We start from the raw sequence: 18,670 nt of genomic DNA, 5'->3' as shown, positions 1-18,670 counted from the left end.
AAACAAAAATGCCACAAACTGAGTAACAAGTGCGTGTGAACTCGGAAAAAATATACAAAAGCAAATAAGCAGACCATACAGAGAAAATATTCTCAGCAGCGCAAAAATGCAGCGCAAGGATCAGCAAGGATCGGGGCGCACTAATCGTTTATTATGATCAACGAGCTGAATCAATAAAACGAAAAGAAACCAAGCCAAGCCAAACGAAACGAAACGAAATGAAATGAAAAACGAAGCGCCTACTTCAGACGTGTCCTCCGACGGAGGTGCAGAAACCTGTTCGGAGGCTGAGGGTTGGATGTCCTTTTGTGTGCGTTGGAGTGTTACCGTTTCGGCCGTGAGAAACGGCAGCGGGGTAAGGATAACAGGTACACGCTACAGGTACGCTGACGTGTATGCAAAAGTCAAAATATGCATGGGAATTCGTTATTTTAAAGTTGCCCTGGGAAAGTGCTCAGTCTCGAGGACTAAACGGAGTGACGGGAACAGCATAGGATAGGCAGGACAGCAAAAATGATGTGGGCGGTGTCAATGAAGACACATGAGTCCTTAAGGCAATAAGCTCAAAAGCAAACCTGCCACAAACCTAACAACACTTCAAGCATTAGAAAACTATTAGATTATTCATTTAAAGGTTTAAATAGTATATAAACATATTTTCTATATTCTTATTCCATGTCGACAAAGGGAGATTTATAATACGTTAAGCGAATTCAAGACAAACGAAACTGAAATGTTCGTTGGCTCGATTCACGGTTTGAACCAGTGCACCGTTTCAAGCCTATGACTTTCTATAAAAGTGGAAACTACGGGTCAAAGTATTTTTATATGTCGACTCTGATGTGCGCTGGCCAGATTACGAAGATGACCCCTATATCGGATGTTTATTTTTTCTGTGCGACGAAAATTTGCGTGACAATCATCTAATATATTCAGCATGAGAATGATAAATTATAAGAAGTTATCTACTCGCATAGGGGCTAAAGCATTGAATATCCTTGACCACCATAAAGCAAGATTCTGATATTTTGCGTTCTCAGGAGGATCTGCGCATCCCAACAAGCACGACAACCACACCTACAGCTGCTCAGCTACTCTTCCAAATATGCTCAAGAAAAAAGACACAGCTATAACAATAAAATTTGTGAACTTCCTTCCGGTAAGCGGAACTGCACCAGTCGCTGGCAAAAGGGATAGTATTGGTATTCGCAGCGCTGAGACAATGTGTAGAAATCTAAATTGCAAAATATGGAACACTGGTCGCATACACAGACGCAGACCTAGAGCTGGCTGTGGGAACCCAGGACGGCGGGGAACTGCTGCTTAGGCTGTTTCCAATTTGATGTGGGCCCACCCTCGCGCCGATAGCATCGTCAGTGCTGAGGAAATCTTGTTTGTTGTGGCTGAGCTAGAAATCTCAAAGATTTTTCGTTCTTTTTCTAAATGAATGTTTTTTTTCTTTTTGTCCCTCACATTGTTATTTGCGAGCCGCAACAATATTTGTATACAGAAACAGGTTAACAGGTATTTAGACCAAGGATCAGTCAGGATTAGAGTGGCAAGCGTGTGATGTGCCGGATAAATAGACAGCACATCAACCATGCTCAAGTGGGTGGTCGCCAATAAACCCTAAAGAGGTTCTCTCGAGCAAGAGCAGCTCCATTAAATGGAGTTGAACAAGGAAAACCCATTCCAAGACTATTACGAATGTTGTCAACTGCCCCATAAATTAGTTAAAGTGGCTCTCATCTAAACCTGCTCCACACGCTGGAGAGGCAATTAAGCAAGAGGACGCAGGATATGAGCGGGGCGTGTCGGGCAATGCAATGGTAATTTGATATGCGCGCACTTCTGGAGCGCGTTTCTCACAGCGGCCAAACGGCAGCTAAGTGCCTGACGACAGGTAGTCGTGGCGCTGATGTCCTGCGAGCTCCTACGTTTTGCCTCCTTCAATATCTCATTGGCGCAACAAATCGCAACGTAAACGCAAGCAAACAAAACTGATGATCGATCGATGCATTCTTTGTCCGTTTTCGGGGTATCCTGTGGCGTTGGCGGCATCGGTTCTAAGGAGCGTTAATTAGATTTACGCTGCACTCGAGCGGTGCCCATCAAAGTGCTGGTCAGGACTCTCGATTTGGTTGAAATCACACGCATAATCACACAGATCGATAGATACACCTGTGTGAAAGGACCTCACGCAGTAAAGCAGGACTTGCCCATGGGCTGCCGGCGTTCCAATCGCTGACCTTTCCGTTTCCCATTCCCATTCCTTTCATCATTCCCATTCCCATTCCCATTGGCTATTGGCTATTGTTATTCGCATTTCCCCTTATTAATTTGAAGTGCCCGCACTTCATGCAACTGTTGCGCATCGTTTCCTTCAGTCGGTGCCTCGGTGTCCTGCCTCGTTTGCTTCCTGCCCACAATGCTGTCCTGCTTTTGCACTTCCTGTGGGTCAGCCCGACTGTTGGCCAAAACATTCTATTGTCCATTAATTGTGCCGATTATTTACCCGCTGCGGGTGATGGACAGAAACGGAAGTGAATTTGATGGGATTGACTGTAAGGTGTATTTCAGAAATAAACTTCACATGAAACTCATGTGGTTTTATTAGGGAAATTATATTTTGCTCAATGTGAGGACTCGAATAATTATATTTATATTTTAATTATTAATAGCCAGGTCGGAATTTGCTTGGCATATTTATATATAAATAAATACAAACTGTGGTTATTTTATTGTCATCTAATATTAGAAGCTAGGCAGAAGAGAGAAGAGAAGAGAGAGAGAGAGAGAAAGAAAGAGACAGAGAGAAAGAGAGAGAGACACATACATACATACTCACACATTATTAGTTTTTATATTTTAATATGTTCTTTAGTTGAAGCTGATCGGCCAAGCTAAACGTCTTAATAAATTTTTACAAATATCTTAAAAATTAAGTTTTCTATAGCCTTTTTCATACAGTTTTGTAATTTGAATTTAACCGAAAGCCTAGTCATAACAAAGGATAACTAACTGTCAAAAATTAGTCGTTCTGCTAATTGATTTGAGTTCTGTAACCAATAAAAATACATGTACTTAATTATAATAAAATATAATAATATAATAGTTTTCGTAGCGCCGCAAAATGTATTTCAAATTCTGCTTTAGTTTTCGCGCGCCTTTAAACTGCTTGGTAGTAGAGGAAGCTAACGTGTTGTTTAGCAAAGTTACACACCTTTGCACTGCTTATGAACCATATTAAAATCAAGCAGTACATCAAGCAGTGCAGTTAAGAGTAAGGCGCGACTTGGTCGCGATTTGTGCGCGATTTTTGAGCGCTTTCAGACGCATTTAAAAATATGAAAAGATTATTAAGTTTAAATAATAATTATTAGACCTGTTCTTAAATGTCCGTAAATCGAAGAATATATAACTATATAAATAAATTAAAATTTGATATGCACATTCACTGTACATGCTTTTAAATTCTTTGAATTTCCTCTAAAGACTGTATCTTTACCCCTTTCCCGTTCCTTTTTCCGGAGCACATGTGTCATCTATCCAGTTGAAAGCCCCACAACTGTCGCTAAATGTGGCACCCAAATCCTTTGGATATTTCTCATTTGCAGTTGCTGACTTTGAATTCATTTTAATTCGTTTTTATTTCTTTTTAATTTTTATTACATTTTCGTATATTAGCTTTGACTTTGCTTTAGTTGTATCCACTTTGAATTATTTGCTGTTTGTTTTCCGCGCTCGCGCATGCAGCCAGCAAAAAATACGCAGACAAAATATACAAATACAGCAGAAGCAGAAGCAGCAGCAGCAGCAGCAGGCAAGGTTTTTTCTCATATTGTTCTTTTGGCCCGGCTTATGTACGGGTCCGGTATTCGGTATTCCGGAGTCTGGGATCCGGGATTCTGGCTCGGACTCGGACTCTGGCCACGTTTTGTAGTTATTGTCCAACGTTGACTGTTTACGCCAAATGCGCGCCGCGGAGTAGGAAATTAAAAATAGCGAAATAAAGTTAAATTTTTTATGGCTTGCGCAAATAAGTCACACGGCCCATGCAGAGTAGACCACTGGCCACTGGTAGGATCCACCATGTCCAGAGGCCCCACTGCTCCACCATGTGGGTTCTTCCCCACGCTTGTTAAGCAAGAAAATAATATTAGCATTAAGCGTTTGTCTGCGCGCCTCGTGACAGCCGCGGCGCCATCCGTCGCACTGTTTATTTTATTTTATTTTATTTTATTTTTTATTTATTTTGCAAAATGGGCGACAAACTTGCCATCATTTTGTGTTGGCTTACGCCACCCCCGGCCCTCCCTCCACCGACAAATTGTAGTTTTTTATACCATATAGCGCACATGTGTGGCGCCGCCAGCGGCCCGGCGGCAGAAGAGCATGGAGCACATCCAATTAAGCAGCGCTTGAAAAGCTCTAAAAAATGAGGTGCCCGAAGGAGTTGGGCATGTGGCTTGTTTATGTGAGCGAGCGGGAGGGGTGGTTTTAAAGGGGAACGGGTAATGTCAAGTGGCTCCTTTTAAAGTTAGCAGCCAAAGAAAAAATGGGTGTCAATTTGCGCCGCACACAGAATCAAGCACATTGGGTATCCACAAGCGTTTGAGGTGCTTTCTGCAAAAATAATAATAATTAGTATTGGGAAAATTGTTCATCGAGGAATACAGGCTAAAGGGCGATTTACATATCGTATGTGTTTTAATTTAGACAATTGCAGACTGTGGCCAAGCTAACAAATGAAGGTGGACGGAGTGTTAGAACCCTCCTAGAGGGTATTACAACTTTGTCATTCAATTCTTACGCCTAGAAGAAGATATCTCCGATCTCATAAAGCATATATATTTATTGATCAGCGTCAACAGCCGAGTTGATATCGCCATGTCCGACATCTGAAATTTTCGGCTTAACGCTATAGTTATGAAAGTTTGCGGCCGGATCGGAGCACTATATCATATAGTTGCCTGTATTTACTGTTTACTGTATTGGCAGGAACTTCCTGATGTTAATTAAAGTTAGCATGACTTTATTTTCAATAAATTTTATTTTAATAATAATTAATATAATCTTTTAGCACCAACTTTAAGAATTCATTTAATTCCTACAATTCTTTGTTAGAATATTAATATTGTTTTAAGCTTAAATTAAATATACGCATAAATTATAACAATAAAAAATGACAATGACAAATTGTTACTGTATTGTTGCTGAAGTCTCTCACTTTAGGTAATTTCTATTCGTAACATTTCCTTTTGGGCATAGTCCATTATTATTGTCTGTCTGAGGCATACAACACGCTAGGTAGTTCGAGCTCCTTGTGCCACCGCCGGTCCACGTAACCCTTACCTACCCCAATTTGTGGTGGTGTCAGTTCCACTACCTGTTCGTGTCTGTTCCACATTTCCGAAACTGGTTTGCGTCCAAAAACACAAATATAGAAAGAAAAAAAAAAAACAAAAACAAAAGGCGAAGGCAAAAAACATGTTGATACGAACTTGCACTTTCTTTCAATTAGCTCGCAAGTTTGTTTCTTTCAGCACGGGTTTTACTTTCGTTACTGGCTTTTAATACCCTAATTACCGCATATTTAAGCCGAATCGCTGGATGGGGCGTGGGTGCTAGAGCCGAGAAGAAGAAGTCCAATTATGGTGCGGCTCGCGTGACTGTCAGCTGTCAGCGGTTCGCGCCAGCGGCAAGTCTCGATGAAAGGCGCCGTTATGTTGGCGGCCAGATATCAAGATATTTGGCAACTGGCATCTGGACTTTTGAGTTCTTAAGACGCTGTCGTCGGCGCGTCTCTTTCAGTGGTCTCTTGAACGTTGCCCTGATCATGTCGTGGAATATTCTGTGGATGTGTCTGTGGCTGCTCGTGCGGCAGCTTGTTGTCGTCCTGGCGCTCTATGAGCAGTGCAATCATCAGCTGGAGCTGCAGGCGGGCCAGAAAATCTACATCAACTCGCCCTACTATCCTGCCCAGTATCCAGCGGGCAGCTCCTGTCGTTACGCGCTCCAAGCGCCCAGGGATCATGTGTTACATTTCAAATGTGAGCTGCAGCTGCACACGGTGGGTCAGAAATTTTTGTGATAAAAGGATTATGCTAAATACGTGCCAGTGTTTGTGACATGCAGCTAAGGACAGCAAGAACTATTGTTAAAAGTTGTGTTTAAAACAAGGCTGCAAGAAAAAATAATTATCGGTGGTCAACGGTTTGATCAAACATCTCGGTTCACTTTGAAAACTTGGTGATTTATTTGTGAAGCAGGAGTTTAGTTTCGATTGTTATATAAAATAATAAGTTTATTATGAAATGTCCATCTTTTCGATGCTCCACTCAGCAGATGGACCCTAGGATAGATCCTTAGAGCAGCTAATTAATAGTTTGTTTCATTAGGCCGTAAAAGATAGAAGATGGACATTACATAAGAAACAAAGTTACTCTTCACTTTGTAAAAGAGTACAATATTGGCTCGGTTCAAACTCAGCTTATAGGTTTTAAGGTATAATATAAGTGAAAAGGTGCGGTAAGCTGTTTCAATCATGCGGACTTTGATCGAATTATCAGTAGTGAACTTTAAATGAATGTCTAAATGCTCTGTATGACGCAGAGTCCGATCTAAGCAAATGCAAGACCACAAGTTTCTTTATGTGATCTTGGATTTTAGCTCTATTAAAGTGTACGAACTCCGCGCGGAGATATGACGTTGCAAAACGAAATAACTCCGCGCGGAGATATGACGTTCCAAAACGACATAACTACGACAAAACTCCGCGCGGAGAGATGACGTTCTAAAATGACATAACTCCGCGCGGCGATATGACGTTCCAAAACGACATAACTCCAGCCCGGAGATATGACGTTTAAAAACGACATAACTCCAGCCCGGATATATGACGTTCAAAAACGACATAACTCCGCGCGGAGATATGACGTTCCAAAACGACATAACTACGACAAAACTCCGCGCGGCGATATGACGTTCAAAACGACATAACTCCAGCCCGGAGATATGACGTTCCAAAACGACATAGCTCCGCGCGGAGATATGACCTTCCAAATCATCACGTTTATTTTCAAAATAGAGGTCGGTGCGAAAATCGAAACTTTTTCGATGATTATACCCTGAACCCATCAAAAATGGGTATGAGGGTATATTGTATTTGTGCAAAATCCAAATGTATGTAACAGGCAGAAGGAAGCTCCTCCGACCCCATAAAGTATATATATTCTTGATCAGCATCAATAGCGGAGTCGATCTAGCCATGTCCGTCTGTCTGTCCGTCCGTCCGTCCGTATGAAATTTTAGATGTAGGTCGATCGAGTTTGATTCCGATAATCGATAACTAACTCCGTTTCCTTGCAATCGATAAAAATCGATATTGATATCCTGTTTTTGGGGAAATTTTGGTAACTAATAAGAGCTAGAGTCACCAAACTTGACATATAGCTTCTAAAATAGAATATATATATGCATTTGATGTTGGAAGAAGACGTTTCAGGGTATCCCCTAGTCGTGAGCTCTCGACTAGAGCCTCTTACTTGTTTTAGTCTCTTTTAGTACATAGAATACGATTTTAGGATACAGCTTTGTCATGCAATCTGCCTGTTAATTTGTTAATTGTTGCACAACTGTTTTTTCTGTTTCTGCTGCATGTTGCCCGCCCCTACAGCTAGTGAAGGACACGCGCTGCCGCGCTGAGGTGTTTCACTTCAATGCCGAGGGCGACGAGCTGTTGACGAGCTCCGAATACTTTTGTGGCGCTGGCAAGTTCGAGCGTCAAAGTTTTCTGAATCGTGCCGTGATTTCCTACATATCGCAGAGAAAGGAGGCGGCGACAGCTGCAGTTCCAGCTACCTTGGTGCCAAAGTTAAGGGATAAGCTGCCAACGCGAGCCACGAGCACCAGCAGCAGCACAACAACTACGAAGGTGCCCCCAGTGGGGCAGGAGGACCAGGAAGATGAAAAGGAAGCAGGGCAGCAGGATGACGATGATGATGATGATAACTTTACGAACGAGGTGCTGCACGTGCTGCAGGATGTGGGCGTAAGCGATGCTTTGGCTTACGTCGCCTCGCTTCTGTATGATGAGCCCAACAATGGTCGTCGAATTGGCAGCACGCCCGCACCAGCTTACTTGGCCCAGTTGCCAGGCCACACTCCAAAGACTTCCGCAAAACGTGGCAAAATTTTGTCCGTTTATCCGCTGGCCGTGCCGGGCGGTGGTCGCTTCTCATGCCTGGTCGAAGCCCTGTCGCCTAATTGCAATTGCGGCTGGAGTCTCACACAAAGAATCGCCAGTCCAACAAACGACGAGGCTTCCCTTCACGAGTTCCCCTCCATGGCCGGTGTGCTGACCAAGAAGCAGGGCAAAGTCTTCTGCGGTGCTGCCATCAGTAAGTGGACAGCATGGCATATAGTGAATTTTAACAGTTACCAACAAGACTTTCCTTTCCTTCAGTTCATCATCATTACTTGCTCTCGGCGGCACACTGTTTCCTCAGTCCAGAGACGAACCACGCCGCTCTGCTGCGCATCGTGGTGGGCGAACACGATCTGTCCAGCGCCTACGAGACCCTTTTCACGCGTCGCTACGATCTGGACACGCTGATACTCCACGAGCAGTTCAGCCAGGCGAATGGCCAGCTGCGTAATGACATCGCCCTGCTGCGCACCCGCACGCCCATCCAGTTTAATCGCAGCGTCGGGCCCGCCTGTCTGCCCCTGCAGCCGGCAGCGAATGGCCGAAAACTGCCGCTGGTGGGCCAACAGCTGCTGGCTGCCGGCTGGGGCACCACTTCCTATGGCGGACCGCAGACGCATCGCTTACTGAAGACAACGCTGGATGTGATCAGCGTCGAGCAGTGCCGCAGCTCGCTCAGTCAGGGATCCGTGCCTGTTCATAGCTTTTGCACCTACACACCTGGGCGGGATACCTGCCAGTACGACTCTGGCGGTGCTCTATACGAGCGCAGCAATGGCCGCCTCATGGCCGTCGGCATTGTCAGCTATGGCTACGCCTGCGCCACGCAGCAGCCATCGGTTAATACACGAGTGGCCTCCTTTATCAAATGGATCAGAACCAAGACGCCAGAGGTGGCTTACTGCCTCAAGCAAATATGAAAAGAAACCAAGCAAATTAAAGCATACGACAGAATACTTATTTTTGTATCAAGTGCAGATGTACGGCAAATATTACTCACTAAAATAATTAATTTGTTCTTTTACGCAGATTTAAAAAAATATATTTGTCTGCGATTTGTTACTATTTTCTAAGACCTTTGGAATAGATAATACTAGCCTGGCATTCAGAGCCGGATCTACCGACGCCTATACTGAAAATTTTTTTTAAGTTAAAGCAATATTTATTCAGGTTTATTTTGGGATATGATATTTCATAAGGCGGATGCTTGATCAAACTGTCTTGAATGTAACATATCCTTTGATGTATTTGCTGTTATTTTTGCCAATTTTTAGATTCTATACAGAAACTAAGCTAATTATTGCTCACAGAATGTAAACATGCTTAACCATATATTATTTGAACGAACCAGCAAGTTCTCGGAATAACTCAAATAGTTTCGAGTTTCGTCTTCTTTAACAATAATCTTGTTTACAAAATAATTTGCACACCGATTTGCTTGGTTTGTTTTGATTAAAAAAAAAGAAAAGAAAAGTCAAAAATAGTTTTGATTAGTTTGAATCCAAACGAAAATGGAATTGTGAAATTATTTTTTCACCAAATTTCCACAGCATGGCAAGTAATTATATAACATAATGTAAATACAGTATCTAACTCTTAACTTAACACTTATCATCTATCAGTAAGTTGAGAGACTAACTTGTTTATCAACTTAGCTTAAAGTTTCGATCAAACGCAAGAAGAACCATAAGATCTTACGCACAGTTAACTGTGTAGGGATTTATTTCCTAAAGCCCGAACTAGTTCATTTTAGAAAATCAGGTCTGGCGTTCGTTGGTTGCTTTCAGACAACTGATGCTACCTGCTGTCAAGTGAGTGTCAAGTTTGGCGCTATGCTTGAACGCTTTGTCAACAGGCGCATCAAGCCAATTCAGTCATCAATCATGCATGGAAATCTTAACGCCTGGCTGGCGCTCTATGCCCCGCCGCAGATTGCAATTAAGCGCAAATGTCAACTAATTAACCTCAATGGCTGGCTGCAGGCAATACGAGTTCGTGGAGCAGATACAACAACCTCTTCTCCACTTGCCATAAACGAGCGCCATGTGCTGATGTCCTGTCAATAAAAATGCTGCATTTTTGCAATGTTTTTGCGTTTCACATATTTGCCCTTTTTATTTATTTTTGTATTTTTTTGCCTTTTTGCTGCTTTGCCGTCTGCTGTCGTCTTCCTTTCAAATAAATAATTAAACGTTTGCCATAACATATGAAGCATGCTTTTAGGCTTAAAGGCAATACAAATCGTCTGCCAGTCACTGTCTATGCGGTTGCTGCTATTTTTGCATATCCCCTTGCCGCCAAATAAATATTTGGTTTTTATTTTTACGTATACTCTAGAAGTAGAGGGTATGATGAAGTTGCTACGCAATGTGCGACACATTCATGATGGCATTGCCTTACCGACTCGTTCCTTTGCTCGTAATCGAATCCAGATCGAATTACATTTAACATTCAAATAGAGGCAATACATTTAAAGCGGAGGCATTGCTCCATTTCATTATCAACATTCTTATGCTTACAGCTATCTAAAAAATATGTTAAGGATAACATTGCAGATTTTAGATATATCAATACATCAATAAGATAGGATCTCGGTAAATATTAGATACTCTTATTGACACAGCACTCAAGAAGAAAAGATTAAAACTGAAAATTTGTTCATAAAAAATCTTATTTCTATGATATAGAAGTCTGATGTTGATGAGTTATGTGTTTTATGTAGGGAGCATAGTAAAACTAATCAATGATAAGTTTGAAAAAGGTATCTTGATATTGAAAAATTTTGTAGAATAACTTTCTTTTGTACCGATTGTTCCTATGGCAGCTATATGATTAGTCCGATCAAATTATGGATCTTGCCAAAATTGCATGACGATATCTGAAAAAACTGTGAGGAAATGTTTTTATTGATCGGAAATATATTTACTTTATGGCGTCTTCATCTACTTTTTACATTTCGTGATAAAACGTATATAAATGATAAATAATGATGGATGAATAATAGGCATCAAATATGCGTGGAAGGGTATTTAACAGTCGGTTACCCCACAAGGACAACTGCTTTTACTTGCATGTTTTTCTTTTTTTTCCCTTCATTGTGTTTGTCTAACTGCAATGCACTTTTCTATGCTGTCTGTTTGGCTGCCTGTCTAACTAAGCCGCCTGCATTTGGGCGCTTCTGCAATGCAAGAGTATTGGCCGCTCTGCTTGTGCTTGCTTCGCTCTGTGCCTGTTTCTGTGTTTGTTTGCTTTATTTGGGACGTGGCTCATGTCTGTGCCTCTGCCTTGTGAGGCTCTGCTGCTCGGCTCTGTTGTTTAATTTACGTAAAACGCGGCAACGTCAACTGCAGTCGGCGGCATCAAGTGTTGCGTGGTGCCTGCATTGGCCGGTGGGCGTGGCACCAGGCATAGAAATCGCTGGCATAGACGGAGGCACTAATTGAAAAGCAGCAGCCACTAACAGAAACAACAGCATTGGAGGAGCATCAGCCCCAGTTTCAGTGTGCCATCTCTGGGGAAATGCAGTTTTTCCACAACAGTTAAACTACAGTAAACACTGCTTATGGTTACTCCAAATGGTTGCAGTACTTAATAATAACTAGATGTTTTAGGTCAGGCAAAAACTATCAAGGGGATTTTAATGCTGTAACGATTTGTTTAATCTGTTTTCTTTATTTAAAATCGTCGTTTCTTAATCTATCTCTCGAATGTTTACGTTTCCACTACACATCCTCCGACCAGAACAATTCTCACTGTATGAAGAAAGCGCAGCGGCTTTTTTGCACTTCTTTCCCTCTCCGAAGTTTTCAAATTTCCTTTGCATACTTTTGTGCTGCATTTGATTACAAAATGGCGTCGATGATGGGGGCGTCTCTGCGACTGCGGCCGCTGCAGTCGTAATACGCGCCTAAACATTGCCATTTAGTTTTCGTTTTGGTGCGCCGCCGCCGCCGCCGACACGCCAAAAAGTATGCAATGCGAAACGCAGCGGCAACTGGGCTTGGACTTTGACTATTCATTAGCGTGTGTGCCAAACTCTAACAAGCTCAAAAAGCAATTTGCAGCAGGCAGCTAAAAATTGGCAAAAATATCGACATGCTGGCTCGTGGAATTGACGTTTTGGGTGGACGGCCCCATATGAGGCTTAGTGGGTGGGGCCGATTCGGCCCGTTACATAAAACCACGCGTCGTACAAAAGCCGCCAAATCGTTGTACACAAAACACCGAAATACAAAATGGCTGCCATATCAGTATAAAAGTGCAAATGATTGAGCTTCCACAAACCGCTTTCACCCCAATAACGCCAATACATATGCAAATTGTTGCACGAAAACTATGTACAACGATCAGAACAATTGTAAAACTCTGTCTTACCATTGGTTATCCTGGTTATATGGCATAAAGTGTAGCTCGTCGAATTATTCTCCACATGTTGGCGAGCTTGATGAGATTTATTTGATGGGAACACATGTATATAACACTTTTTCTGCCTTGGCAAACGTTTTGGTTTTATTTTTATTTATCGGCCACAATGTGTGGTCAGAAATTAGCGTCGCTTTGTTGTCCACGTAGTAGGCCAATTAAATCCGTTCACATCAATAAAAACATGGAAAAATGCTTGTTTGCCCTTTTGGTTTTATGTTCAAGCTCCGCCGGTAACCAATGATAAATATAAGATACCAATTTTCAAAAAGCTTCAAGCCCTTTACTTATATATGTGCTTCATTTGGGATTTTTATATGTGTTTCATATGGGATCTAGCATGCAAGAAGACCGTCAAGCAGCTGCATCCTGCGTTGAAAGCCGAGTAGTCACAGAACATACCCTGTTCACCGGCTAATCCTTGACACTATCCGCGTCTGGTCAGCTCCACTAAACAGTCTTTATATGACATAGCCTGTATAAATCGATGACAAATTGATTTTTTATGTTGGAACAATAATAAAATATCTTAATAAAGCTTAAAGTTCTTACCCAGGCTGCAGGCTGCCGTTACCTACTACATGTCTTATGACTTTATATGGTCCGAGTCTATATATGTATTTTTATTGACCAATTGTTTAGATACCTTAATAATATTTTCCATAAAAAAATAAATAACGATTTAGTCAATATAAACACATGAAACAAATTAATTTGGAAAACATTTTTAAACGTTGAGTATGACCTTCCATATGAAACAGTGCACTCGGAACATGGGTTCCCCTGCTCTTTTTGCTTTATTTGAATTGGATTGTTTGTGATTTTGTCCAAGACTCACTTCGATAATATCAAAATGGGCATTGGACAAAACCACATCCGTTCGGAATATGCAGCTATACTGGATCAACTAAGAAATATTGCAATATGCTATTTTGAGGCTACATCGCGAAGTTGCCATAGATCATCTTTCTTCTAAATTCTGACCAACGATATTTTGCATTATGCGATTTAAATTCATCATTCAGCGAATGCCTGAGAAATGGATGTAGGTTTTTCTTTAAACTGTGAGGGTCGGAAGTTTTGCGATCAGGTTCCGTATTATTGCGGCTTTTGTTCTTGATATAGTCCATGGTATAGTCGTGTGCTCTGCATACCGAATCCGCATGATCAATCGTGGAATTCTCATGATGCCTGGGGAACCTTCCATACATACGATGCCCCACAATCGATTTTGCTGCATTGTACACCATATGGGGGTTATTGCGGCGCACAAGGAACGACATTCTCAAAAATATACAACGTTAATTGGAATTTGGAATTTTGTTTAAGCCAAATGTATTTCAGTTCGTTAAAATACAAGTATAATGAACAATTTTAATGCTTTTCATTTTATGTATTTCGCATGACATACTATGCTTATATACTAAAAAAAATATGTCGGCGAACTCAACTGTGGAAGTACTATAATTTCTGTCTCTGTTGAAAAGTCAAAAGTTCATTCAGAAAATAATATAATTTATGTAGAATCAGCTTGGGTTAGGATTTTCATTCTAAGTAAGATACTCCTTTATCTACTTTTCATAGACTTAGCAAACAAAAGGCAAGTCTTTTGATTTTCCAATTAAATGTAAGTCTTCCCTTTATATTTCTACTTTATAAAAAGCATTGATGATCAATCGATTCTAGAGAATATAGTATAAACATTATATAGAATAAGAATAATAATTTATTTCTTCTGTAATCAATTGAATGTTGTTTTTATCCAATGTATTTATGCTAAATCTTGGTTTTTGTTATCTCTGATTGTTAATGATGGTAACACAACAAAATTTTTGCATACTGGGGCATAAGGGGAAAAATCCAAAATGTTCTTGATACTCCTTCAAAAGATTGCCTTTTTCGAAACATTCTTAAGCTTCACATAGTTTGTGAAGGCTGTGGTTATGCTAATTTATTAATATAACCGATAAATGAATCTGCATACTTACTTCATGAAATATCCTTTATATATCATGCGTACCGTAGATCATACGTCTGCGAAAATCTGCCCACCGATAGCGCGCATTCCAATGGTGCAGTTGAGCATCCTTGGTTTTGCCTTGCTGATGGTGATTTATAAAGTTCTGCACAAAACTGCTAGGTGCATGATGATATTCTGGATTCGGCTCTCTACGCTGCTGCATCATGTTGCTTTTGATTTGAGCCATTTGAGCCTTAGACTTATTTTGGTGATGTAATTTGCGACTGGAATACGGCAACTTGCTTTGGTATATTACAAGACATTTCGAAAACATGTCAAAATAGTCAACAATTCCAACTTGTTCTTGAAATGATATTAATTTACGTGATTTGGATTTGTGCTTCAAATTCCCAGATCCTCGTACGAAACAAAAGTACAAATGTTAATGAATATTAAGTGTCTAAATAAAACAGATCTAATGATCTGGCAACATATGAAACACAGCTGACTTAGATGGGGCTGTGAAAACAGTATTTCAATAGCAAACTATGGAAGTACACAAATATTTTTAGTTCGCTGTAGATGAATTCTCAGAGTTTCAGTAGTAATATAATAGTTTTTAAAAAGTAATAATAAAATATACATATTCTTCCAACTTATAAATAAATAAATAATAGATATTTTTATTCAGAGAATAATAATATTAATCATAATAAAAATATTCTTAGTAATAACAATGATAAGAATACCTTTCAATACACAATACATATTTTAATAAATTGACCTAAGAAATATATTAAGTCCAACAACTTGTTTTTTTGTCGACTAGATTTACCGATTCTACAATTCTTCATAGTTCAACATTTGTCATCCGCTTTATTAATATTCGTGAAGATCTCTTACCCCGTTTTCGTGCTGCTTAACACGCAAGTTTGTTCTTCAGAAACTAGCGACATACTTTGTCATATTTTCACGTCCTTTCTGTGAATAAAGGAGACATGAAAAAGCAACAACAGCAGAAAGTGGCTAAAGAAAGGACCGAATACAAATAAGAGTGCACTCAAGTAATACGCTTCATAATTTTTATTGTCAAGTCTTTTCGGGGGGTTTGAGCTCTTGGCGTCGTTGTTGGCCCACTCGACAACAAAAGCTGGAAAGCGCTTGCCATGAGAGAAAAACAACAACAAAATATAATAAAAAACAAAAGCGAAATGGAAAAAGGCAGAAAATTAAGTGCAGCCAGCACAAGAGATTGCAACAAAGCAGAGCACCATTTTTTTCAAAGCAGCATAAATTTTATAATATACAAAAAAATCAATGGAGCCACTGTAAAAGGATTACGGCCAGGACATGACGGTGTCGGGGATCCAGGGTCGAGGACCCAGGCCACTTCTTATGCAAAGCACTGGCCCACTACCAGAACAGCATAGCATCTGCACTGCCTGCTGCCGTTTCCCTCCCCGCCATGCCCCTCTTGGCAGTGGCACGCAATTAACTTGCCTGTGATTTTATTTTTTGAGCTCATTGTTTTTGTTAAGTTGTTGCCATTTCTAGTGTTTTGCGCGAGTTAATTTCAATGCACAAACATACAGAGTTGCACACAGTAACATTTCATTTGATGTGAATAAAATCTCCAATTCATTATACTCTAAGCCCAGGGAAAATGGTAAAAGGAGTATACTGTTTTTTTGAGTAACGACGTAACAATTCCATATGGTATATATATTTGAGATTAGGGCGAAATAATTCAATATTCTTTATCTATGTCCGTCTGTCAGTCTGTCTAATGGGTAAAACTTGTCCGTGGCAAGTTTTCTGCTTTAAATTTAATTTTTCAGTTTTTTACTCATTTCCTGCTTGTGAAAAAATATTTTTTAAAACAAATGAATGAAGAGCCAAAGTTTGTATCAATATTTTCCGCACATTTTATTCCCGTGGTGTAAAGCTTAAGGCTGCAAAAAAAACAAACAATTTTTATTCATTCAATTTTTCGAGAAAAGTAGAGAGCACGAATCAATTGGAAAACAAATTTTCAATATCATGAAGTTTTCATGTAGTACTTGGACAAAAAGTTGTAACGCCCGAAAAAGTTGTAACTCCATTTTCCACCGAGCATTTCGCATTTGCGAAAATTCATTTTCACATAGAGCATACGTGTGGATTATCCCGATACAACGTCTATGCGTGCATCTCATCACATAAGGTAGCTACAGTTGGACTGTGGCGGTTTGGGTTGTGAAATGAACATAAATAAATCAGACAGTCACTCAGTTATACAGAATAAACAGATATATATATATACATATATAAAAATAACAGCATTATAAAACTATTTACTTCTTGGATAACAAGAAGTTGTTGATTCAGAATGCAGATCCCCTGAATAAGGGTGCAGCTTGTGGCGTGCGGCTCTATATTCGTAAGGGTAGATTGGCGTTGGGTTCACGTCCGACCGGAGCACTTGTTGGGTTTTGCACTTGTTGGCATAATTATTCGGCCGCGACAGCGCTTGGGCTTTATCTTTGATGTGTCCCGCGCCAAAATGGGCTAAGTACTAGAAGGCGGCAATTAACAAAGAGTTCATAATTGTTTAATTATATTTTCTGCTCTCGTTAAGGAGAAAAGCTGAAATAATGCAGATGGAAAAATAGAAAGTCCAGCTTATGGTCATGCATACATATATATTTGTTATAGCAATTAACTTTCGGTAAATTTGTTTAACTGCATGTTCAATTTTTTAACATATTCAAATTTTTGAGTTGCCTCTCAGAAATACGGATATAATTTAGAATTTATGCCAAGTGGTTGAATCTATGCATGCATAGTTATATATATATATATGCAGACTATTAGGCAGAACTAGGTAACTAAAAGCTCGTACCGCCATATATCATGCGATGGCGAAACTCGGCCCAGCTGTTGCGGTGGGTTCTATAGGTGGTGTACGGCGCGATAACCTTCTTTGAGAGGGAAGACTCGGGATAAACTGGTCGGTGCTTGGTCATTCGTCTTAGTAGATCAGCATCTGCTTCACGCTGTTTTTCTTGCTCATCCTCGTTGACTTCTTGAGCACCAAAGACAGCATCCCGCACAGTGCGCAGCTCCCGTTGACCTTCATTATGAGCCTCTTCGTGCGATTCCGCGGTACTCACGTCCGCTATAGGCTCTTGTTTTTCATTTATTTCTGGTTTCTCCATTGAACCCCGTCTCATGCAAGCATTTTTGGCAGCCAATATGTTATTGCGTCGGGGCGTGGAGCCTCTTCGGTTAATTAATTGATTTTGGGTTACATTATTGGTACCGAATTGTCTAAAGTTGGACCAGTTTCGATTTTGACGGAGAAGTTGGACAGCCGCATAGCCCTCTTCCCGTTTGGGCCACGAGAGCCTATCGCTCGACTTGACGCTCAGTCCAAAAGCATCGTAGCTCTTCTCCAGAAGGGTCCTTCCACTATAATTCCGCTGATAAGCGCGCATCGACTGTGATAACCGTTGCACGGCCGAGACACTTTTTGCCGGCATTATCGAAAAAATATAACCGAAACTTTTATATATAGCCAAAGTTTTAATACGTTAGTCCTACTTCTGGGCAACGCGTTTAAAAAAAAGTTTTTTTTCGAAAAATTTTAAATTTGGTTGACCACGTTAGACAGAATATTTGAAAATGAGGCATTGAACAGTACAACTACGAATTTGTTATTCTTACTGCCAATGACAATAAATGAAGCGAGTGCTCGACATCAAAACCCAATACAAAACCAAAATGTCAACGAAAAACGATTGCTTGGAAGAATATTCATATATAAATAGTATATCTGTGCTTTTATTTATTTATTTATTTATTTATTTATTTATGCGTATTTATTGCCAGCAGAATTCAATTAAAAAACCTACTTGAGTTGCGTATCAAACAAATTACAAGTGCACACAAAAAAGCAAAAATATCCCATAAAACAATTTTCCTCGTCGCAGGAACATTTATTAATTTTGCAGCAGGCGACAGCCGCAGATGACGTTGGGGTTGGGCAATACTTAGGACGGACGGGGGGCCGGAAAGGCCTATGCAAAATTTAACGCAAT

At 40.5% G+C, this 18,670-nt stretch overlaps 3 protein-coding genes and 1 long non-coding RNA gene across 5 annotated transcripts; 1 reads left to right on the top strand and 3 right to left on the bottom strand.

Moving 5' to 3' along the window:
• The first annotated feature begins 223 nt into the window (after window positions 1–223).
• On the top strand, window positions 224–9,129 carry LOC115758043. The gene is made up of 4 exons (XM_030698556.1): window positions 224–381; window positions 5,602–6,073; window positions 7,679–8,402; window positions 8,468–9,129. Exons 1-4 carry the CDS (start codon window positions 224–226, stop codon window positions 9,127–9,129), a joined length of 2,016 nt encoding a protein of 671 aa, XP_030554416.1.
• A 1,198-nt stretch (window positions 9,130–10,327) lies between these two features.
• Window positions 10,328–14,027, bottom strand: LOC115758010. 2 transcript variants are annotated; one of them, XR_004017386.1, is made up of 4 exons: window positions 13,184–14,027; window positions 12,584–13,106; window positions 10,610–11,096; window positions 10,328–10,542 (listed from the first exon to the last, which is right to left on the bottom strand). It is a non-coding gene; the product is annotated as an uncharacterized LOC115758010 (long non-coding RNA). The 2 variants fall into 2 exon arrangements; XR_004017387.1 differs by having other exon boundaries at window positions 10,333–10,542; window positions 10,610–10,734; window positions 13,184–14,024.
• A 330-nt stretch (window positions 14,028–14,357) lies between these two features.
• Window positions 14,358–15,053, bottom strand: LOC115757891. The gene is made up of 2 exons (XM_030698335.1): window positions 14,620–15,053; window positions 14,358–14,566 (listed from the first exon to the last, which is right to left on the bottom strand). The coding sequence occupies exon 1, from the start codon at window positions 14,923–14,925 to the stop codon at window positions 14,635–14,637; it is 291 nt and encodes a 96-aa protein (XP_030554195.1). The 5' UTR covers window positions 14,926–15,053; the 3' UTR covers window positions 14,358–14,566; window positions 14,620–14,634.
• A 1,874-nt stretch (window positions 15,054–16,927) lies between these two features.
• LOC115758015 lies at window positions 16,928–18,244 on the bottom strand. Its single transcript, XM_030698514.1, has 2 exons — window positions 17,473–18,244; window positions 16,928–17,145 (listed from the first exon to the last, which is right to left on the bottom strand). The coding sequence occupies exons 1-2, from the start codon at window positions 18,110–18,112 to the stop codon at window positions 17,108–17,110; spliced, it is 678 nt and encodes a 225-aa protein (XP_030554374.1). The 5' UTR covers window positions 18,113–18,244; the 3' UTR covers window positions 16,928–17,107.
• Between the last annotated feature and the right edge of the window lie 426 nt (window positions 18,245–18,670).

The sequence above is a fragment of the Drosophila novamexicana genome, unplaced genomic scaffold (genome assembly GCF_003285875.2).
Source record: "Drosophila novamexicana strain 15010-1031.04,08,12 unplaced genomic scaffold, DnovRS2.1 tig00000121-arrow-pilon, whole genome shotgun sequence".
NCBI classification, from domain to species: domain Eukaryota; kingdom Metazoa; phylum Arthropoda; class Insecta; order Diptera; family Drosophilidae; genus Drosophila; species Drosophila novamexicana.
This window is presented reverse-complemented; position numbering and strand designations above follow the sequence as displayed.